The sequence below is a fragment of the Gossypium raimondii genome, chromosome 11, assembly GCF_025698545.1.
Source record: "Gossypium raimondii isolate GPD5lz chromosome 11, ASM2569854v1, whole genome shotgun sequence".
NCBI lineage: Eukaryota > Viridiplantae > Streptophyta > Magnoliopsida > Malvales > Malvaceae > Gossypium > Gossypium raimondii.
Genome location: NC_068575.1, coordinates 59,931,537 through 59,955,366, shown reverse-complemented (window position 1 = coordinate 59,955,366; position 23,830 = coordinate 59,931,537). Strand labels below are relative to the sequence as shown.

General features: G+C 33.5%; 3 protein-coding genes across 5 annotated transcripts; 2 read left to right on the top strand and 1 right to left on the bottom strand.

Annotated features, from left to right (window-relative positions):
- Positions 1-709: 709 nt before the first annotated feature.
- LOC105802151 (pentatricopeptide repeat-containing protein At3g48250, chloroplastic) lies at positions 710-2,738 on the top strand. Its single transcript, XM_012633624.2, has one exon. The coding sequence runs from the start codon at positions 819-821 to the stop codon at positions 2,679-2,681; it is 1,863 nt and encodes a 620-aa protein (XP_012489078.1). The 5' UTR covers positions 710-818; the 3' UTR covers positions 2,682-2,738.
- A 10,376-nt stretch (positions 2,739-13,114) lies between these two features.
- LOC105802153 (protein JOKA2) lies at positions 13,115-16,847 on the bottom strand. Of its 2 annotated transcripts, none has more exons than XM_012633626.2 (7): positions 16,601-16,847; positions 14,906-16,053; positions 14,692-14,815; positions 14,373-14,612; positions 14,119-14,268; positions 13,476-14,042; positions 13,115-13,392 (listed from the first exon to the last, which is right to left on the bottom strand). In XM_012633626.2, the coding sequence occupies exons 1-7, from the start codon at positions 16,622-16,624 to the stop codon at positions 13,294-13,296; spliced, it is 2,352 nt and encodes a 783-aa protein (XP_012489080.1). In that variant the 5' UTR covers positions 16,625-16,847; the 3' UTR covers positions 13,115-13,293. The 2 variants fall into 2 exon arrangements, with proteins under 2 accessions (XP_012489080.1, XP_052480406.1); XM_052624446.1 differs by having other exon boundaries at positions 14,373-14,558.
- Positions 16,848-19,313: 2,466 nt separating this feature from the next.
- On the top strand, positions 19,314-23,730 carry LOC105802155 (DEAD-box ATP-dependent RNA helicase 20). 2 transcript variants are annotated; one of them, XM_012633627.2, is made up of 10 exons: positions 19,315-19,574; positions 19,657-20,228; positions 20,322-20,501; positions 20,579-20,740; positions 20,824-20,978; positions 21,492-21,584; positions 21,718-21,803; positions 21,878-22,104; positions 22,983-23,216; positions 23,321-23,730. In XM_012633627.2, exons 1-10 carry the CDS (start codon positions 19,519-19,521, stop codon positions 23,425-23,427), a joined length of 1,872 nt encoding a protein of 623 aa, XP_012489081.1. In that variant the 5' UTR covers positions 19,315-19,518; the 3' UTR covers positions 23,428-23,730. The 2 variants fall into 2 exon arrangements, 1 of the variants encoding a protein (XP_012489081.1); XR_001136112.2 differs by lacking the exon at positions 23,321-23,730 and having other exon boundaries at positions 19,314-19,574; positions 21,878-22,652; positions 22,983-23,132.
- Positions 23,731-23,830: the final 100 nt, after the last annotated feature.

The following is a 23,830-nucleotide window of genomic DNA, read 5'->3' as shown; positions in this document are numbered from 1 at the left end:
CCCTATATTGGCCCAACGGATTGGTTGAGGAATCCTAAAATCTTAATGGAAAAATTATATTTTTATAAATTATTATGAATGAACTATAATTGAAGGGGTAAAAGTTTTACATACAATTTTTTTTTATCAATTTTGAGTTTCACCCTTAGACTTTTGATTTATTTTAGTATTTTTATTTAAAGATTTCATATAAAAAAAACAAAACACCGTCATAATAATAATAATTCTTTTTAAAAAATTAAATCTTTTCCATCTGCCAGATTAATCCATGACCATTATAATAATATATAGATGTAGGTAATAGTATAAATTTATTTAATAATACGAATACGAATACTCATAGAATTATTATTTTAAACAGAAATACATAATCAAATAATTACAAAGTAAAATTAAATGAATACAAAAGATAAAAAAGTAAGCAAACTGAAATGAACATGAAAACAACACTCTAATAAAACTAGAAACCCACGCATAAACATAATAATTATGCGTGATGTGTATCGAATTTAAACTCAATAACCTAAAGCCTCGACAATAATAATTCATTTAAAATAATACTTTTTTTATAAACCTTGTACTAGTAATTACTAATATTTTAGAAAAAAATCCTTGAAATAAATAAAAGGGCTTACCCAAAATTGATGGGCTGGGTTCGACCCAAAGTAACCGGGTAACCTTCCCTTCTCTTCTCTCACAGGTGCATGGAGCCAAACAAAAGAACTTTCATCGAGTCTTAAACCCTTGAAATCCCCTTCTATTCCAATTTTCCAATTGCCATCCTTGTCTTCGCTGCTCTCTATCTCTGAACAGCAATCATGAATCGGTCCAAGGCAATCCTCTCCTCACTCAGGTTAGCCAACTCGCTTCTTTCCACTCGACTCACCTCAACTCCTTCCTTCTCCTCTCAGGTGACTCGCTTCTCTTCACAGCTCTCGTTTCAATCACACTCTTCTCTTCTAACCAACATCCATCAAAGCCTTTCCTTCTCTACAAAACCCAACTCGTTGCTTCAACTCATTCTGACCAACGATTGGTCTGGCGAGTTAGAAACCTCCTTACACGAGTTTAAATCTGCATTGACTCATGAAACTGTCATCTATGTTCTTAAGAAACTCGATAAAGACTCCAAAAAGGCATCGAGTTTCTTCAATTGGGTGCGTCAAGAAAATGGGTTTAAACCCAATTCTTCTGTCTATAGCTTTATGCTTAGGATTTTTGCTAATAAAGCCACAATGAAAGAGTTCTGGATAACTTTAAGGGAAATGAAGGACCTGGGTTTTTATCTTGACGAAGAAACTTATTATACAATCCATTCTTCTTTTAGAAACAATAAGATGCCTAGTGATGTTGTGGCCTTAACCCATTTTTATAAAAGGATGGTTGAAGAGAATGCTAAGGATAGTATTGCTCGTAAGGTAGCTGATGTTATTGCTGGGGATGAATGGAGCAGTGAGACTGAGAAAATATTAGATGGTATGGGAACTGATTTGTCTGATAATTTAGTGATAAGGGTGTTGAAGGAACTTAGAACTTACCCTAGGAAAGGTTTACAGTTTTTTCATTGGGCCAGTAAGGGTTCGAATTATAAGCATAATACAGTTACTTACAATGCTCTTATAAGGGTTCTTGCTAGGCTTGATTCTATTGCTGAGTTTTGGGGTGTTGTTGATGAGATGAAAGGTGAAGGATTTGAGATGGATATCGATACGTATATAAAAGTTTCGAGGAACTTTCAGAAGTTTAAGATGTTGGAGGATGCTGTGAAACTTTATGAAATCATGATGGATGGTCCATATAAGCCTTCAGCACAAGATTGCAGCTTACTCTTACGGAGCATTTCCAGTGCTGATGGACAAGATTTGAGTTTGGTGTTCAGGGTAGTGAATAAATACGAGGCTGCTGGATATTCACTGTCCAAGGCTATTTATGACGGGATTCATCGTTCTTTAACCAAGGTGGGTAAGTTTGATGAAGCGGAGAAGATCATGAAAGCAATGAAAAATGCTGGGTGCGAACCTGATAACATTACGTACAGCCAACTGGTGTTTGGACTTTGTAAAGCAAGAAGACTCGAAGAAGCCTGCAAAGTGTTGGATGAAATGAAAGCAAATGGATGCTGTCCGGATATCAAGACATGGACTATTTTGATTCAAGGCCATTGTGATGCTAATCAGATCGATGATGCATTGATGTGTTTCGCAAAGATGGTGAAAACCTGCGAAGCGGATGCTGACTTGTTGGATGTCTTAATAAACAGTTTCATCAGTCAGAATAGAGTAGATGGTGCATACAAATTGCTGGTGGAGATGGTAAATGTAGTTCACTTAAGACCTTGGCAAGCAACATTTAAACTTCTTATAGAGAAGCTTCTGGGGAAAAGAAAACTCGAAGAATCGATGAACCTTCTTAAGTTGATGAAGAAACAAAACTACCCACCTTACCCTGAACCTTTCGTTCAATATATTTCAAAGCAGGGGACTGTGGAGGACGCTGTGGAGTTCTTGAAAGCATTGAGTGTGAAGGAATATCCAAGCATTGGAGCTTACCTTCATACTCTTGAATCATTTTTGGAGGAAGGTAGACATACTGAGGCACAAGATCTGCTATATAAATGCCCTCATCATATTCGTAATCATCCTAAAACATCTCAACTCTTTGGCACCAAATCTACTGCTTGATTTTTTGCTTTGTTACTTTCGAAGACAGATGGAATGACCAATTTCAGCTTATTACCATTTTTTTTCTCTTGTGGGTGGTAAGATTCTGATGAATCATATTAGGGGAATTTCGCCTTATAATTTCTTAAATTTTATTTCTCAAAATGAATTGATATCATTGGGTAAACTACCAAAATAGTCACTTTTTTTTTTTTACCTTAGGTTACATTTTAGTTATTTATGTTGAAATGTTATGTTCTACTCAATGACGTTATTGTGTTGTAACATTTTAGTTAGGGGTAAGCATTCGATTGAATCGAGTGAAAAAATATCGAGTTAATCGAGTTAGCAAGTTTTATTTTATCATTCTAATTTAATTTGAAATTTTTTTCGAATCGAGTCGAGTCAAATCGAGTGAAATTGTTCGAGTTAAATTAAAAAATAAAACATGTCAAATTAACTTATTTAGGTCCAAAATTATTATTCTAGAAATTTTTAATTCAACTTTCCTTATATATTTTTAGAATCATTTTGAAATTTTTATAAGTATTTTGAATTTTAACAATTATTTTGAATTTTTTTTGGATTTTTTTTGTAATTTTGTTAAGAGACTAATTTGTTTATTTTCAAACTTGATAGGGACCAAAAGTGTATTTACATCAATCTGTTAATCAAATTATTCGAATTGTAAAATTTAACTCAATTTGAATTCGAAACTTGAATTACTTATTCGAATTGACTTGAATAACTTTAATTGATTAACTCGAAATTCAAAATTTTTTCGACTTTTTCGAATCAAATTGAGTTTTGCCCATTCTTAGTTTTAGTCATCGAATCGTTAATTATCGCTAACGGTGTAACGATAAGCTAATATGGCACGTTAAATATTCATTTCAAACAAAAAATTTAGGATAAATTAAACAATTAGTCCTCATATTTTTTTCGTTTTTAGCAATTTAATTTTTTTTCTTTTATGTTCTTTTTAACTTTCTTTTTTGTTTTTTTTTTCATTCTCTTCCGCTTATCTCTTTATTTTCCTTCCTTCTCCACTTCTTTTAGCGTATCAAACAGGATGGCACAAACCTTCTCTCAGCTTATCCTCTTTTACACTCTTGACTCTGATCAAATTCAATCTCTTACTCATCATGGCACAAACCCTTACACGTGCCGCCACATCCACCCTCACATGCCACATTACTCTATCATTTCTCCTCCTCAAATGTCTCCTATCCTCCAAATTCATCACCTATCCTCCTCCCATACCTTCCTTCTACTTCTCCCGCTACCCTTTTACCCCTCTTTCACATGCCGTCTGATGTCTCCCTCTTGCCCCCACGCGCTTCACCTCCATCCGATGCCACGTCAACCATTTTGAGAACTCCGTTTACTCCCCATTCAACTTTGGATCGAACTTCAGCAACCAACTACCGATTGAAATGGCCCTGCTGTTTTCAAGTTGTGATTATGAGCACTATGTAATACTTCGAAAATTTCTACAGTAAGGAAAGTAAGATAATATCTCTGATATAATAAAATAAGGAAATAAAGTGATAAAAAGGGTAATATTGAGTTATGTCAACATTGGGAAGTATATTATGACATATTAATTCAAGAAAGGATTAAATTGCGAAAGTGAGAAGTTTTGTTGCCCAAGAGTAAATACTCAAAATTTGAGGGGTTAAAGTGTAAATGTGAAAAAGTTGAATGACCAATAGTGTAAATATTTTAAGGGTGGAATAATCTAGAAACTAAGGAAAATGGATGAATTATGACCGAATTGAAAATGTGAAGAATTTTGAGGGACTAAATTACAATTTTACCAAAGTAAGTGATGACTCAATGATGGAATTTCAAAAGATTATGAAGGGCAAAATGGCCAAATAGAGAGAGAATTCTAGAAGGTAATGATGATGTAACAGCTCGATTTTTGGGCCTAGTCGGAACAGTGGTTTTGCGACCACAAATTCGATGAGGAAAAATTTATTTTTCTTATATTTTTATGGTCTACAATTTCACAGAATGATTTTGTGAAAATTTCGTTCGAAAATTTCGACGTTTGGGCACTCAATTTAGTCAAAAGGACTAAATTGTAAAAAGTGCAAAAGTTGAGTTCTACATGTTAGAGGTGTTCAATTGTTATGAAACTTTAAACTGGAGTCCTTATATGGTAATTAGACCATTGGTTAAGTTGGTAGACAAAAATGGGCATGAGACAAGTGAAATAAGAAATTTTTAAGTTAGGGGCAATTTGGTAATCTAGTAATTAAAATGAATTAAAAGGGAAAAAGATGGCAAATTGTGCTCATCTTCTCCATGGTGAACGAAATCAGCAAGGGGGAAACCATATTTAGGGTTTTCAAGCTTCCAAGCTCCATAGTAAGTGATTCTAAGCCCCGTTTTTAATGTTATTTACGTTTTTGGAGTCCCGGTAACTTGATTTTGCTTATTCTAGTAATAATTTAATTTAGGGTTTATATTTGGAAAAATACCCATATGTGAAAAATGTTTATTTGATGTTTTATGGTATAATATGAAGCTAGAAATTATGTTAAGCAACTTTTGCTAAGCGATTTTCAGTGAAAACTAGTAAAACGACATAATCGATAAAAATGCTAAATGTTCATAAGTAAGTGTTAGAGTGGCAAATTGATGTTGCCATAGAAGGGAAAAATGTTCAGCATGTCATAATACATAAGAATAAGAGATGAAGTTTAATTTACGAGCTTTGGGGCAAAAGTGTAAATATACAAAAGTTTAGGGGCAAAATTGAAATTTTACCAAAGTTTGGGTCAAGGACTGTTTTAATAAATGTGAGTACTAAATAAGTCAAATGTGTTATTATAGATTAAGAAAGAAGTGGAATCGACCTTGACCGGAGAAAAGAAAAGATTAAAGACTAAATTGCTAAATTTTTATATTGTTGCATCAAAGTAAGTTACGTGTAAATAATAGTTATATTTTTATAAATTGTGAATTATATTTGATATGTGAATTAATATTAAATGTGGAAGGAAAATTATTCATGAATTATCCAAGTGTTAAAGTGTTGAAAATAAAGTGTTAAGTGTAAATTCCCAGTTGAACTTAGGAATAGAAGTGGATACAAGTGACATGTCACTAGAGATCAGTGTTACAGTGAGTCCCGGGTTCTGGGTGATCTAGCATGTGTTGCAGACACTGACGACTTGTGTGAGCAGGCCGTAGACATTTCAGTGTTATTGATCGGTGGTAGCTTGGCTACATATCGATGGTAGCTACTGACTACATATCGATGGTAACCGGCTACATTTCGATGGTAACCGGCTACATATCAGTGTGGCACTTATGTGCTAATTCTCTACGTATCCATGTAAATTCCGAGTGTTCAACGGGAAATTGACTAAGTGTAATTGAATAATGAATAAAGGTGTGGAACTGAATTGAATATCGACTTAGAAATGGAAAAGTGAATTTTGAATTGAATTGTGATTGAAAGTGAAAAAGTGAAATTATGAAAGAGTACTAAGGGTGTTCATTCGGTTAACCGACCCGAAATTACTATAACCGAATTAACCGACCTTCCAAAAATTTTAACCGTTAACCGAACCGATTTAAAAAAAAAAATTAACCGAACCGAAATTTTTTCGGTTAATAAGGTCGGTTAACCGAATTAACCGAAAATTATGTATTTTTTATTTTTGGTTAAAAATTACCCGAATTATCCGAATTAACCGAATTATCGAAAAATACCCGAATTACCTGAAATTTTTTTATTTTTTATTTTTAAAATTTAAAAAATTTATAAATTATTAAAGTAAATTGGGTTTTAGACTTTAGTAAATTGGGTTGTTTTTTAGTTTTAGTTTTATTGGATTGGGTAATTGGGTAAACTTTAGTTTTAGTTTTATTGGGTTGGGTAATTGGGTTGGGTAATTGAGTTTGGGCTGGGTTGGATAATTTTATTTATTAATTTTTTGGTTAACGAAAATTTTGATTAACCGACGGTTTCGAACCGAATTAACCGTTAACGAAAAATCATAAAAATTAACCGACCCCGACGAAAAAATTCGGTTAACTGACCGATTAACCGAATTCGGTCGGTTAACCGAATTTTTTCGGTTTTACCCGAATTATGCACACCCCTAAAGAGTACAATTAGCAACAAAATAGTTTAGACAGCAACAGTTGTGTGACTTTGAAAAATCACCAAAAATGGTGGAAATTTAATTAGAGGCTGAATAATATATTAAATTGAAGCTAAATGAGTCTATTTTCACATAAAAGAAATAGAGAAAGCAAAAGAGTTATATATTTTGAGATATTTGAAGTTTAATTAGACAAAGTCAGAATGAGTTTGGAATCCCCTGTTTTGACTTTGGAAAATTGTAAAAAATTGTACAAAAATAATTATGGGATAAATTTTATATGTTTAGAATTATCAGTGAATCTATTTTTAGGAGAAACAAACGGAAACTATATCCAAATTCTGTTCAGTGAGATAATTAATTTTTAGTGAAGAGAGGTCAGAACTGTCAAACAGTGAAACAGGGGAAACTTTAAAGAATAAACTGTACTATTTGGCTAAACCAAAAATTCTGAAAATTTTATGGTAAGAAGATATGTGAATATAGTTTTGGAGAAAATTTACGGATCTTAATTTAGAGTTCTGTAGCTCCAGGTAAAAATAATTTAGTGACTATGACTCGAATAGACAGCTTTGAATATACATGTTAGTGAATAGTGAAATTATAGTTAATGTTGTTTAAATGTGATATACACATTAAGGATGTGGAATGGAGAGGAGGAGGAGGACAATAAAATGTATGAATGAATTGTGTATAAATGGTCATATGCCCGATTTTAATCGGTAAATGTTAAATTGAATGGTAAATACGTATTGGTACTGAAGAACTATTGCGGTTTTGAAAAGCAATTGACCAAATGTTTAAGAAATTTAGTCATGATATATATATGTGTATGATAATAATAATATATGGCTGATTATATCATTGAGTTGCATTGATTAATTCGGTTTATGTAATGGAAATGTCAAGAACATTTGTCTTTGATATGTGATGATCATGGTTTAAGCTCATATGGGAAAATAAAATTTCATAGTATGTGAGTGTGGTATATTTGGTACGAAGTAAGGCCATGAATGGTTTATAGATTAACTCATGTTGGTAAGTTTGATACATGAATAAATGTTGAACTCGGCCATACTTATAATGCTTACGCTATATGTTTATTCGGCTAACATGTGTAAGTGTTCTAGTAATGCCTCATACCCTATTCCGGCGTTGAATACGTGTAAGGGGTGTTACAGATGATGTTTGTGATATTTTTAATTAATTAATTAGATAAATGTTATTTACTTAATATTTTATTAAGATTTTTAGTATTATTTTATTATTAAATGATTAATATAAAAGGGAAGAAAGATGATGAAAAATCATCATCTTTCCATGCAACCATCGTTAAAAGAGAAGAGAAGAAAGAAAATTTTACTTTCTTTACAATTTGGTCCTTTCACCAAAAATTCACTATTTTCACTTAGAAATCAAAGAAATTTCCATAGCCACCAAGAGAGAAAATTGATAAGGAGATCATGGGGAGCTAGAATATCAAGTTAGATTCAAGAAATAGAGGTTGGAGGAGAGAGAGAATCAAGTTAAAGATTGAAATCAATAGAGCAAGGTAAGAACATCAAGATTTCAATATATTTTTGACTTTGATATTATTGAAAAAGTAGGAAATTAATGTTATAGTAGAGTTTTCTTATATAAGGTCTTGCGTTCTTGATATATTAGTGAAGGAAAATAAATGAAAGTGATGAGAAATATTATAGAGAAAGGGAATAAGGAGTTATAAACTTAGTAATCAACATCTTGCACTAAAACAGTTTTGGACAGTTGCAGTAGGTTAAATTTGGAAAATCACTATAAATCGTGGAAATAGAATTAGAGGATGAAAAAATATCAAATTAAATCTCATTGAGTCTAGTTTATCATAGAAGAAACAGTGTAAGTAATGGAATTGTAAATCATGAGATATAATAAATGTTGTGAGACAAGGTCAGAATGAATCTGGGTTCCCCAGTTCTAACTTTGAAAAATCATAAAAATTGAATAAAAATAATTAGAGGCTTAAATTTATATTTTAAAATCATTAATGAGTCTATTTTCAATAGAAACAAATGGGAACATCATATGAATTCTGTACAAAGAGATAATTAATTTTTAGTGAAGAGGGTCAGAACTGTCAAACAGTGAAACATGGGAAACTTTAAAGAATAAGTTGTACTTATTTTCTAAACCAAAAATTCTGAAAATTTTATGGTAAGAATATATGTGAGTCTAGCTTCAGATAAAATTTTCATATCTCAATTCGGAGTTCTGTAGCTTAAGATATAATTAATTTAGTGACTATGACTCCAATGAATAGCTTGTTATGAGTAAACAAGTAAATAGTGGTATTATGTATATATCAAGGATGTGGAATGGAGTGGAGGAGGAGGAAAATATATGTGAATATTCAGATAATATGATTTTATTTTAAAATATCTAATTTACATGTTTTAGGTTCGGGGACTAAATTGAATAAAAGTAAAATTTCAAGGGTAATTTTGTAAAATGTCAAAAATAACCAAATTGCATGAAATGAATTGTTTTATCATTTAAATTAATAAATTGAATGAAATATTAATTTTATCAATATTTAGGTGGAAATTGAGAAAAATGAAAAATTACCAAAATGTCCACAATTTTGATATTTTGCAATTTAGCCCAGTAAGTTTGTGTAACTTGAATTATATTCTTAAATGCTTGAAATGTTTGTTATTGATGTGAATATGATTTGAATGTTCATTGTATGAAAATTGATGAAACATTGATATATTTGATAAAAAGGGGAAGAAATCTTGGTTGAATGGAAGGAAAATTCGATGGATTTTTGAAAAGGAATTGACGGTAAAAAGGATCTATCCTGGACGGGTGATCCTATACTGATATAGTCCTCCCAAAGAATATGTGGAAAATGGATTTAGCCCGGACTGATAATTTAGATCCAAGCTCATTAGAGTAATTGTCATTGCAGGGGATTTAGCCTGGACTGATAATCCCGCTGTAAGGATAAGGTTCGCGGGAGTGTGCTCTCTGAAATGAAAATGTGCGCACATGAATATGAATTGATGGACCCAGATTTGTATACTAAAAGTGTACCTCTGAAAATCCATCGAATTTCCGAAAATTTAACGGGATAAATATGGAAAATAATAAGGGTAATAGAAAACATGGAATTGAATTATTATTGGAAATATATTATCGAATTTAATACCCAGTTTGGATTGAACGCGGGATTGAGTACAATCGTTCTGTGCTAAAGGATGAATTGACGGATAAGACCATAACTGGGTTATGGCATTACAAATGTAAAGGATGAATTGACGGCAAATTACCCAAGTAAACCGAGGTTTAGCATTTGTTGCGGACTTTCGTGTTTACTATCTGTTTAGCTCTCATGAGCTTAAGTTCAGCCTTCGGGCTTCTGAAAACGATGTACTCATATCCGTAAGTCGTTCTTCGATACAGAAAGAAACGGTAAAAGACTTATGTGGTTGAATTGAAAGATTTATAGATTATTATTAGTATTGATCTAAAATAAATGTAACCATTGATATTTAAATGATACAATGGATAAATTTCTGAAATGAGATAACATGAGTTTGAAATGAACTATTACCGGTATGTACGCGAAATTCATGAAAATGATGGTACATGAAATATCGAAATAATAAAATGAATGATATATACCTATGAAGAAACGATAAGAGAATGATATGTATCATGACATGTAAATGTATGATTATCTTTAATATGTTGATACAAGAAAATTATGCATAGTGAGTTTATATGTAATGTGTGCAAGTACACTAACCAGTGTTGTTGCTTGATGCTTAGGCAAGTGCCAAGCTATTGGTTGAATAGTAATATGATTATTTAATGGAAGCATTGAATTGATAAGTATTTGAAGGAAAATATGCTAGTGTTCTTGAAAAAGTGGTATGGTTTAAATTATGAAATGACTTACCATGTGATCAATTCGGTAAAGGCTTTAGTTAAATGCAGTAGCTTGTGACTATGATTGAATGATATGTTTATGACTTGTGTGTCACGCATATGGAATAAGTGTGGAAAGTAAAGAAATGCAAATGAAAATAAAGAAATTATGAAGAGTTAAAGTTATATAAAGTCCTACTAAGCTTGGGATAATATGTAAGTGATACTGTGAATTTATTCACATTTTGAGTTGATGAATATAGCTTCATGAGTACTATGGTATTACTATTGGATTATTCTTGATATGTATAGATTTCATATTTTAAATGAACTAATATGATTAAAGACTACACGAGCTTACTAAGCATCCATTGCTTACGTATTTTTTTTTATTTACCCTACAAATTATCGAAAGCTCGATTGGGTTGGAAGCTTGTCAGAGATATATCACACTATCCATTAGTTCTATCGATAATTTTGGATGATTTGATTCTGGTTATAATGGTATGTATAAGTTAATTTGGCCAACGTTGGCTCATTAATGTTTTGATTTTGGTTGGTTTCAAATATGAATGCTAGATGAAATGAAATGTCTGAAAATTAATTTGTAAATTTTGGTAATGCTCCGTAACCCTATTCCGGAGATGGATTCGGGTTAGGGGTGTTATTCACTGGCTTATCATTATGGATAAGCCCAGTGAAGAAGGAGCTACTAAGCAAGAAATGATCGATTGCAATATCAAAACCCTTGCAAAGTCGTTAGCAAATTTTTTTTTGTGGACTCTTTGGGGTGTTTGGATGCTCAAATAGTTTGGGAAAATGGGAAGGAAAAAAATTGGTTTAATTTTGGAAAGGATCTTGAGTTTTTTAATTACCTATTTTTTTGGGTTTACCTTTGTTTTTCACAATAATTTATTCTTTATTAAGACTAGTTATGACACATTTCATTTCAGGATTTAGAGAGTTCTCTTTCCGTCGCTTACATTATTAAGACCTAGTTTGTATTTTAAGACCATCCTGTTCGATATTTATTTGTTATTTGATACATTAAAAGAAACGGAGAAGGGAAGAAAACAAAGGGAGAAACAAAAGAGAATGAAAAAAAAAACTCAAAACAAAAAAAATATGGGGACTAATTGTGTAATTTAACCTAAAATTAGAGGTGAGCAAAATCTGATTTGATTCAAAAAGCTTGATTAAAAAAGAAAAAAATTTAAATAGCTCAAAACAAAAAAATATGGGGACTAATTGTGTAATTTAACCTAAAATTAGAGGTGAGCAAAATCCGATTCGATTCAAAAAGCTCGATAAAAAATTCAAAATTTGAATTAAATAGTTCGAGTTAATCAAGTTATTCAGATCAACTTGAATAAAAAATCAAAATTTTCGGTTTAACTTGAATATAAATTACACAGTTCGAGTTATCTGAAAATCCGAATAAGAAAAGTTAAAACTACGTTGTTTTGATAAATGTTTACCTTTTCTAAAATTAAAGTCAAATCCATTAAGTTAAAAGACAAAACTTCTTCATTTTGGTACTTCGCCTACTAGTTAAATAATCGGTACATGTAAACGCAATATTGAGTATAAATAATAGGATTTGTTAACTTGACTCGATTTGACTCAAAAAGTTTTACTCAATTTGATTCAAAAAAATTTCAAATTGAGTTCAATTACTAAAATAGAATTCGTCAACTCGATTAACTCAATTTTTTTTGACTCAACTCGATTGAATACTCACCACTACCTAAAATTTTGTTTGAAATGATGATTTAACATACCACGTTAGTTTACCGTCACATCATTAATGGCAATTAACAGTTCAGTGACTAAAATGTTACTACACGATAATGTAATGGACTAAAATATAACATTTCAAATATAAGTGATTAAAATATAATTTGAGATAAACAAAATGACTATTTTAATAGTTTACCCGATATCATTAGTATATTTTGGTAAAGCAACATTTTCGGTCCCTTCAATTTTGAAATTGATCTTTTAAAAATATTAAAGTAATTTAACCGCTTTAAATTTTAAAAGCAAGCAATTAAGGAAAAATAATCATGGTGCTTATTTTTTCTATTAATTTATCCTAGTTTGATTAGTATATAATAGCACTTAATATTTACATATTTTGTCAATTTGTAATAAAAGTTAAATTTGTTGAAATTTTAAAAATCATGACCAATAAAATTTGTAAAAGTTAAATTTATTATTATATCAAATAAAAATAAGATAAATTGACAAAGAAAGTAAATGCTATAATTGTCTTCAAAATTGATAAAACTATATTAATATTTGTTAGAGATCAACTTACTCAATATCAAAATTAATTAAAAGTGACTTAATGGTTTTTATCCATTAGTATTATGTATATATATATATATATATAATTGGTCACTTGTGAAAGAGAGAGAGAGAAGGGTGTCATGGAATTAATATTAAAAGTTTTTTTTTTTCTTTCTGGATACAAATTCATGGATATCATATGTTGGAATAAGATGACCAGGTTTAGAAGCACGCTTCATTTATTCATTCATATATATAAAAGGCTTGTCCAACCATAGGAAAGAATCAACCGTCATATCTCTCATTTAAGCCCCTTCTCCACCTAGAAGATCCATGACAACTGCTGTGATGCTCCCATTGTTCTTCTTCAGCAGCATTTTGTTCATTTCTGCATCACAGAAACCCTGCACCCACGCAACAATACATAATCCTAATCAACCAAGTAAAAAACATAAAAGGGAGACCACAATTTATGCAGACAATTTACCATTTCTTGCAGTTCCTCAAGTACGGGATCCCATTCAGCTACTCCACATAGATCATCTATAGACTTCTCCAGATCGTATTCGTTCATCCTCAAGATCTCCTTGTTCAAATCGACCTGCTTGAATCCCATATCTTCAAGCTCCTTTAGTAGTGTTTGCTCAACAGCATTTTCACTTTCCTCTTCAGATGGTGCTTGTTCGCATGGTGCAGGCAGGGGTGACAGTGGCACCGGCTCATCAAGAGCTGCTTCTGAGAGATCAATGATGGGATAGGATGATAACGATGACGGAGATGGAGTTTCCGGAAATGCAAGGAGTGAGATATCTTGGTGATCAATGATGGGAGAATGTGCCGCAAATGAAGATAATGTGTGAATAGGGGTTGTAACATCTCTGTTGTTTAATGACTGCTCCTTTGTTGATTGTTCATTAATCAGGGGCTTCACCAGTGCAGGGCCTACATTAGAGTTGCAAACCTCAGTGTCTCTTGAGCCACTATTTTCAGGGGGCAAATTCAAGTTCAATCCCTGAGCGTTATCAGTATTCATATCCTTAAGAGAAGCATCAACCTGCATAGGCAAATCATAATAAAAATGAATGTGATTTTATCCTCAAGAGATTAAAGCTCTGAAACAGAAGGCTTACATGGATGAGAACCCAGACATGTTGCCCAAATTTTATGCCAGCTTGTGATGCCATCCTCCAGTAAGAAACAAATCGACCTGGCAACTGTGGTGCAGTAAAATCAACAGCAATATCTAGTTCCCCATCAACAGGTACACCATCAGGAGGAATCTGATGTCATAAGTTGGAAACACCGATAAATAATTACATTCAGCCTTGAACAAAATCATGAAACAGTGCACTTGCAAATAATGTAAAAGATAAGAACACTCTACCTCTATATCAACTGAAATTGTGTTTCTTAATTTGTCTCCCCCAATCCAGACCAGTTGCATACCATGAAACCAAGGCACAGTACCATTATTGCGCATCCGCCAGATCTTTGTGAATGGAGTAGATGGCATCATTACAGTCCCATCTATTACATTGACATCCAAGACGAAGCGACTTTCTAGCTTAGGCTGAGCTGACATCAATGCACGATTCCTCAAGACATGTGGGAGTGCACTTGGAATCTATAAATTATAAAAGCACAAATACGATGTTGAAAAGAAGTTTACAGTTAAAGAAGAAATTACAGGCAAAGAAAATTACAGGATCATTTGATGCCCTGCAAAACCATGGATTAGAGGAATGCACAGGCCTGTCCATTCTGATGTAATCAGCTTCATTTCCCATTTTGGAAAAGCAGATGCTGCAAAGATCATAATCGTCTTTTCTGCATTCCAAATTAAGAGAAATACTCACTGACAATTGAAAACAGAATCCAAAAGGAATGACCAGTCGCTCAAAACAGAACATTTCTTACACTTTGGACTTGAACCGGGGTCCAGCAATGGGAAGAACCCCACAACCATCACATTGAATTCCCTTGTGGAATGTACCAAACATCACATTTCCAGCAGTCGAAGAAAAGACCCTCTTACTTGGACTAAAGGAAGGAGGCGCAACAGGGTCGTTTGCTACTGGCACTCCACTGAAGGGACATTCATTTGAAGGATCCTTACCCATCACGTTGATGGGATAAAATTTCACCGTAGCATCAATAAAGGAAGCTGATGTATCAAAGCTAACACTCTTTCCCTTCTTACGACCCATGATCTCTTTAGCGTTTTTCTGGTCATTACAAGCAAAAATGTTCGATGAAGATGGTTCAGAAGCCATGGGAGCACATCCGGTCAGGTTGGCATCAGAAAGTGGGTCAACATTCAAATCAATAGAATCAGGATCAGGAACAGCAGGTACATTCACACCTCTTGTTGCATTTCCAGTATTGCCTTCCTTGTTAGCCTTGCAAGTTGAATTGACATCTGTAGATTTAGGTAAAACCACTCGCAAGCCACCATCCCCTAAAGGATCTGGGTCAGTAGCACCAACTGTGGTACAATGGCTCACAGAAGATGCTACAGGTTGCATGCTTGAATCAGCAGCAGCTCCAGAGTTCGAAACAGGACCAAGGTAGGATTGTCCCGTCTTAGACAAGCACTCCACCAGATCACCCAACACTGGACTAGCAGATGCCACTATCAAAGCAACATCAGAGGAGAGGTTTGATAAAACTTCACTTAGAGTGCCACGTAGAGGATCCGGTGCAGATTTCAGAATATCAGCAGCAACAGTATTAAAGCCCTCCGATGGAGGCTGAAAAGACGGCGATCTCAAAGGGGTAGAACTTTGGCTTGATGCGGCACATGGTTCACCAAGCTTATCATTATTCGGCTGCACATCAATCCTCAAGAATTTGAGGCGTTGCCTCATCACATCATACAGATCATCATCATCCACAAGGGTAACAACATCCCCATCTTCATCAATATATGTCAGAGTAAGTTCAGTATCAACAGGAAAATTGAAAAGCCCAGAAATTTTTGCCCTCAGTCCAGCCATGTTAAGACCACGACGTTCACCATCATCAATACAAGCAGTGAAACGCCTTAGTGTATCTCCATACTTCACCTGTATCCATATCATTAGCGAAGCAAAAAAGAAAACAAAAAATTATAAACAAGGAATATAAAATAAAAGATATTTAAACAAAGCATCATGGATTACGGTTTAAGTTTCGATGACATATATAAATCAAGGAAACAAGAAATCAATTTAACGATTTCACATAGAACAGTTAGGGGTGATCATGTATCACCCCGGAGATAGGGAAACTTCATTGAAATTATCACAGGTACATGAAATTCCCCTCAACTCATAGTTTTGAGGTAAAAAAAAAAGACGTCTATTGCACGTGCATGCGATAACCACAATTCAAAACAATGAAAACAAAAATTATGAGCACAATCGCAGTCTCATTTTGGAAAGGAAAAAAAAAACTTCCCCATTTCCTCGGGAAACAAACAGAATTAAATGATGAAAGAAAAGACAACGGGCAGTTTGAAATGGAAAGTCCTTAAGACTGCCGAGTACTGTAAAATAGAAACTTTTCGACGAAATAAAAAAAAAAGCAGCCTGAAAAAAAGATGGATGAATTATAAAAGAAAAAAAAAAGAACCTTGATAACGAGATCGGATTCCATGGGTTAGGCAATGAATAGGAAGAAAGATGTAGAGATAAAAGAGAAGTTATGTAAACCTAAGTCTTAGATTAAAGAAATAGAAAGGATGGAATGGGAGAGGATAATAGTAGGGGTATTATTATGTTGAAGGTTTCCATATTCTGTTTCTCCTTCAGGGAGTAGCAGAGCATACGGATCGGAAGCCGCGGAATTTCCTTCTAGCGCAAGCTCTCTCTCTCAGTTTCCAACAAAAACAAACTTTTTGCCTTTTATTTATTTATGGTTAAACTACACCCATGGTCACTTTTGTTTACCTTAGGTTATGTTTTAGTCACTTATGTTTGAAATGTTACGTTTTAGTCATTTACGTTATCATGTTGTAACATTTTAGTCACTGAGCCATTAATCGTCGTTAATGGTGTAACGGTAAGCTGACGTGGCACGCTAAATCATCATTTCAAACAAAATTTTAGGTTAAATTATATAATTAATCCCCATATTTTTTTGTTTTAAGTAATTTAATTTTTTTTCTTTTATGTTCTTTAAACTTTCTTCTTTTTTTCCATTCTCTTTTGTTTCTCCTTCTGTTTTCATACCTTTCTCATTTCTTTTAACATATTAGGAAGTCGAATTGGCAATGAAAAAAGAAGTAGGAAGTCGACTGTCATCATTTGCCTATAACCAAAACCCATAAACCCATACCATGCTTCTTTTTTCACTACCAATTCGACTTCTTGATATGTTAAAAGAAATAAAAAAAAAAGGTAGAAAAACAGAGGGAGAAGCAAAAGAGAATGGAAAAAAAAAAAAAGAAAGAAAGTAAAAGGAACATAAAAGAATTAAATTGCTCAAAACGAAAAATTATAGGGACCAATTGTATAATTTAACCTAAAGTTTTTGTTTGAAATGATGATTTAACGTGCCATGTCAGCTTACCATTACACCATTAACGACAATTAACGGCTCAGTGACTAAAATGTTACAACACGGTAACGTAAGTGACTAAAATGTAACATTTCAAACATAAATGACTGAAATGTAAGCTAAGGTAAACAAAAATGACTATGGGTGTAGTTTACCCTTTATTTATTTATTTACTAACGACTTTCTTCTTTAATTATTTTTATTTTTATTTTTAATCAATCACCTGTTCATTAAGTCCCATTAATGACGCCACCTTCCACCTTTCCAACATCCTACTCATATACATTACACTTTTTAATATTTTTAACCTATGTTTTCTTTCAACATTTTTCTTTTATATTTAACCATAAATAATTACCATTAAAAACATTGGGTAAATTAGCAAAAAAAAGTTTTAAAACTTAATAAGCGAAGTAGGCGGTTTTTTTCTGAAGTTAAGGAAATAATTTGATTTTGAGGAGAAAAATAAAAACGAGTTTTATTGGAAATAGGAGGAATTGATTCGATTGAAAAACTCGATAAAAATTTAAATTTGAATTAAATAGTTCTAGTTATTTAAGTTAATCGAGTTATTGAATCATTTTGAATACAAAAATCAAGTTTTTAGTTTAACTCGAATATGAATTACACAATTATATTGTTTATGTAATTAAATTATCTTGTACTTCAGTATACTAGTTAAACAATCTGTCCATGTAAATGCAACATTGAGTATAAATAATAGGATTCTTTAACTCGATTCCAATTTTTTTTTACTTTATTCGATTTGAAAAAATTTAAATTGATTTCGATTGCTAAATTAGGATTCATCAACTCGATTAACTCAAAATTTTTTGATTCAATTCAACTCGACTCAATTGAATACTTACCCCTAGCCGAAAGCATTTTTTACTGAGGTGTCAGCTAAGGGAAATTTTTTATGTGCATTGAAAATTTGGAAAGAACTTTCAACTCTTGGCTACCGGGTCAGCAAAAAATGCTTCTAATAAGACGTGATTTTTGTTTCTTTACAAAATCGATTTATTTTCTTAGAATTGAGAAAAATAGTCTACTTTACTTAATAAAAATTTTAAACCAAAAGCATTGATTCACTTAAAAATAATAATTTGAATATAATTTCCAATGATATCATTTCTAATATCCATGTTAACTTTTGTATAAAGATGAGTAATTATTAAGGTAGTTTATCATTTAATTTAATAATTTCTTTTATCGATATCGCACAATAAAAATTATCATAGTCAACATTTTAACCCAGTCAACACGTATCAATTATGAATCTTGTGAAAAGAGCAAAGAATACTGTGAGTAAACTGAATGACAAAATATATAAATTTTAAAAAATTAGGTAATAAAATTAATCCACTTAATGCATCTAAGTGTATCAAAATGATCCACGTTAGCATTTCATTATATATTTAACAAAGGAATGATAAGAAAAGTCAAGTTTCATAATGCTAATGATAAAAAAATTTAATAATTTGTCACTAGAACAAGAACACACTATAATTAAATGAGAAAATAATTTTAGTATGGTATATTTTTATTGATTGAGTTAATCTAATTTAATATGCACTTAATAAAAAATTACCATATCAAACCAAGCTTATAAAATTTAAAAACATAAAAATGAAAAACTAAAAATATAAGATAATTGAGTGATAAAAAATAATTCCATGATTATTTTGTTATTTTTTATAATTAAGTGAAAAAAATATAATTAAATGAGTATTAATGTAACTTAAATTTTTTTTTTCTTTTTATATACTCAACTCAAATACTCACCCTCATTCCTTCCCAGCCCAACATATAACAATCAGCTAGGTCATATTTCAGACAGCGCAGTCCGGGTCTTTCCGTCGCTCACAAATTCGGAGCTTTCAGAAAAAAAAAATCTCCCAACTCGGAAACCAGTGTTTTCTATTTTTTTAATATTAAAGTCTTCTTTTTTCTTGAAATATCTCTTCTTTGAATCTTTGTTTACGGCCCCAATGACTCCTTACGACCGAAGATATGGCGACCCCCAATCTTACCGTCAGCGTAGAAGGTACTTACTCCCGTCTTTCAGATCTATCTTCCCTCTATGATATATTATTTTTGTGATTGCAAAATTCTGCGTTTATTTGCAGTGATTTTATGGGCCAACCGCCTCCGGTAGGTCCACCTACTATGGGTCCAGGAATGGTCATGCCGTCCTCTTACCCCCGTGGCGGACAAATTCCTTACGGTGGCCCTCCAACAGCGCACCCTCCGTCTTTTCATGGAAGAGTGCACGGGCCCGTCCGAGGTCAAGGGGATTTCGATTCGTACTCGAGCTTCCGGCCTCCCGCGGGAAGATTCGAGATGGGCCGCGGTGGGGACATAGGTCATTCTCATGCAGACAGGAGAAGTGATGGGATAAGAGTTCGTGAAGCCGGCCGTGGTGGAGGCGGTAGAGGCGGTGGTGGCCGTGGCGGCGGCGGAAGAGGTTATGGAGGGAGGCACGGAGGGTCCTCTAGAGGGGATTTAGACAATGTTTCGCTTCCAAGGCAAAATTTTGGCAAGTTGGTTCCTTTTGAGAAGAACTTTTATATCGAAAGTCCTGCAGTTAGAGAAATGACAGAGCAAGAAGTAATGTTTTATCGTAGAACACGGGACATTACAGTTCAAGGACATAATGTTCCAAAACCGATAAGGATGTTCCGTGATGCCAATTTTCCTGGTATTTATATTTTCATTCCTATTCATTTTCCTTTTTAAAGTTAAAATTTGGTTTGATCTGAGTTTAATTTTATTTTTAAAATTGTGCATTAAGATTACTGTCTTGAGGTGATTGCCAATTTGGGTTTTGTTGAGCCAACTCCAATTCAAGCTCAGGGCTGGCCTATGGCTTTAAAGGGTAAAGATCTCATTGGGATTGCTGAGACTGGTTCTGGAAAAACACTGGCATACTTACTGCCGGCATTGGTGCATGTTAAAGCACAGCCACCATTGGGTTAGTACCATTAATCAGATTATTTTGTTTTCAATTATCGGATACAATTGCTCATTTTTGTTTCTATACTTGTATAGTGCATGGTGAGGGTCCTATTGTATTAATATTAGCACCTACGAGGGAGTTGGCTGTTCAAATTCAAGAAGAAGCTGCAAAGTTTGCGAATAATGCTAGCATAAGGAGTACTTGCATCTATGGCGGTGCTCCTAAGGGACCACAAACTAGGGATCTTAAAAGAGGTATTCCTAATTTTCTCTTTGAAATGTGAGTACCTTTATGCACTTTGTTACTGCAGTATTGAATTGAAGGTTTTCTATGCTAGGTGTTGAGATTGTAATTGCCACACCTGGTCGACTGATAGATATGCTAGAAGCTCAAAACACAAACTTGAAACGAGTGACTTACCTTGTTCTGGATGAAGCTGATAGAATGTTGGACATGGGGTTTGAGCCTCAAATAAGAAAGATTGTTTCTCAGGTAGCACTTGTCTTCTTTTGGATTAGTGTCCATTGCCCATTTTTAGAAATTTTTTGTATCTAATCAGTTATTCAAGGTTGAAGCTATAACTTTGTTCTGGATTTAGCAATGTAGAAATTAAAAAAGTTCTAATTATTGCACGGGTGATCATTTATATATATGTATATATTGTAGAAAAGATAGTAGGCATTCAATTCTGCAAATATCTTAGAATCTGTGTAGTTCAATGATTTAGATGTGGAAGGTAGATTAAACTGTGAAGCAGAGAAACTGCTTACATGTTCTGTTTTTTCAGTTTAGAACAAGGCTGCATATTTTAAATCAATTTTGATTCTTTGTGTTTACACTTTTGACCAAATTGCATCTTTTGTTTCTAAGGTTGTTGTATTTTAGTTAATTTTATATGGTTGTCTTTTTTTATTTGGACTGTTGGTCTTATTTACTAATCCTAGGCATCACATCCTGTCAAAAGAAAATGGTTTACATAACAATTTTGGCTTTTTCCGTGATCAGATTCGACCTGATAGACAAACATTGTATTGGAGTGCAACGTGGCCTAAAGAAGTTGAATCTTTAGCAAGGCAGTTTTTAAGCAACCCATATAAGGTTTTGTAAAGAAGTTTCATGGCATCTATGTTTGCACATCCTTTTTTATTTGATTCATATATATATATATATATTATATGTTTGATGTGCCTAGATGCTTATTCTGGGATGCCCAAATTCTTATGATGTTCAGGTTATCATTGGATCACCTGATCTGAAAGCAAACCAATCTATTAACCAAGTTGTTGAAGTCATAACAGATTTAGAAAAGTACAACAGGTTTGTCTTTGCAACTTGTTCCGGGAAAGTTTTATTTGTATTATGATATTAAATATTGACCTCTCTCTGGGCAGGCTAATCAAATTGCTGAAGGATCTGATGGATGGGAACCGAATACTAATATTCATGGAGACAAAGAAGGGATGCGACCAAGTTACTAGGCATCTCAGAATGGATGGATGGCCTGCCCTGTCCATCCATGGTGATAAAAACCAGGCTGAAAGAGATTGGGTCCTAGCTGAATTTAAAAGTGGCAGAAGTCCTATAATGACTGCCACTGATGTGGCTGCACGGGGTCTTGGTAGGATCACTGTGTTTTAGGAGTCTTAGCATATTCATGTAGGTCTTGAAATGGTGAAGATAAGTGAGTCTGCCGGCTGCTTTCCAGTTTCCTGAGACAATAATTTGTGGCTTGGGTGCGAGTTGCCATGATGTACATTTATATTTTTGACTGATAGGCATGATCCTCCACTTTAGGGGAGTTACTGGACACAAGGAGCATAGTTTGCTTAAACAGCTGAGGTGGTGATCTATAATTTGGATGGTTATGCAATACAAAGCTCAGGCAACTCCGTTCCTTTGTTTGAGAAGTTTTATATCCCGATTTTAGGTTGAGGGAAAAGAAAAATTAGAAAGCTCTGTTATGTCTAGTTGTATGTATTTGCTTGAATTGTCTGAATTGGCACGACTCCTTATAATCAAGTGTAAGTAATATGGTTGAAGTTGTAGTGTTGCCCATCCACGGTTATGGAGCTGGTTTTTGTGGCAGCCTGGTTGACTCAGATTTGCTTATGTTCCTTGATTGGGTACAGAAATGGTGGTGGTAGACCTTATCCCTGCAAAGTTAAGGTGGGCACATTTATCTAGTGAATGTGTTATCTTAATATTGATCATTTGGATCTTAGGGTGCAGGGATAAGGGAGTTTTTGAAAATTCCTAGGGTTCTTTATGCATTGAGCCTGCTTATGAAAAGAATGTTGCATGCAATATAAGTTTTTAATGACCTTCAATATTAAAACAATGTCAATCTTAGTAGCTGGCTGTTTGTTGGGCTGTCTCGTAAATTATTTCAAGCATACAAGTTACTTGGGTTTTCTTGGAGCCTTCAATTTATAATAGCTTTACCTATGTCTTACTCAGTACATCTTTTGTTCTAATGTTCCTTCTTTTTCCTTGTAGATGTAAAGGACATAAAGTGTGTGATCAACTATGATTTTCCTTCGAGTCTGGAGGATTATGTACATAGGATTGGTAGAACTGGTCGAGCAGGGGCTAAGGGAACTGCTTTTACCTTCTTCACACAGGCAAATGCAAAGTATGCTAGGGACCTTATCAAGCTCCTGCAAGATGCTGGGCAGGTTGTCTCCCCCGCATTGTCTACATTGGCTCGTTCTGCAGGTTCGAAGTTTGGAGGTAATACTTTGTTTGAATGCTTATTGGCAAAACAAACCTGTGAACAAGACTTCCTGTGTATATTCTTGGTTCTAGATGATCAATGGTACTTGTTTTGGTTTTAGGTTCTGGAGGAAACTTTCGTGCCCGAGGACGTGGCAGCTACGGTAACCGGGCTATGATATCAGGATCAAATGCTGTATCTCTCGGTGCAAAGAAGAGACCCTGGTAGTTTCAGGCTAGAGTTGGTGGTGTGCTATGTGCCCCCCCCCCCCCAAAGACCATTTGAGGGTTTGTTAAAGGAAATCATCCTAGTGTTGTGGTGTAGGATGTTTAGGTTTCACAGATTATTATTGGATTTCAATTCAGTTTATTATATTATGTTGTTAAGCTTTACAAATAAACAGATAGAAGATGTTAGTTTGGCAGTTAAACTAATTGTAGATAGATTGCTTCCTCACTAGGTTTGTGCAGTCTGTCAGTCTGTTTAACAAAATCATTATACAATTTCAGAATAGAAATTTGAATTTGCAAAGATGTACCCATCGTTTTCTATTTATTTTATTAAGGGTAAATTACATCAAAGGTAATTAAACTATTTGGTCACTCAACTTTAAAAAATTGCAAAAGGGTCA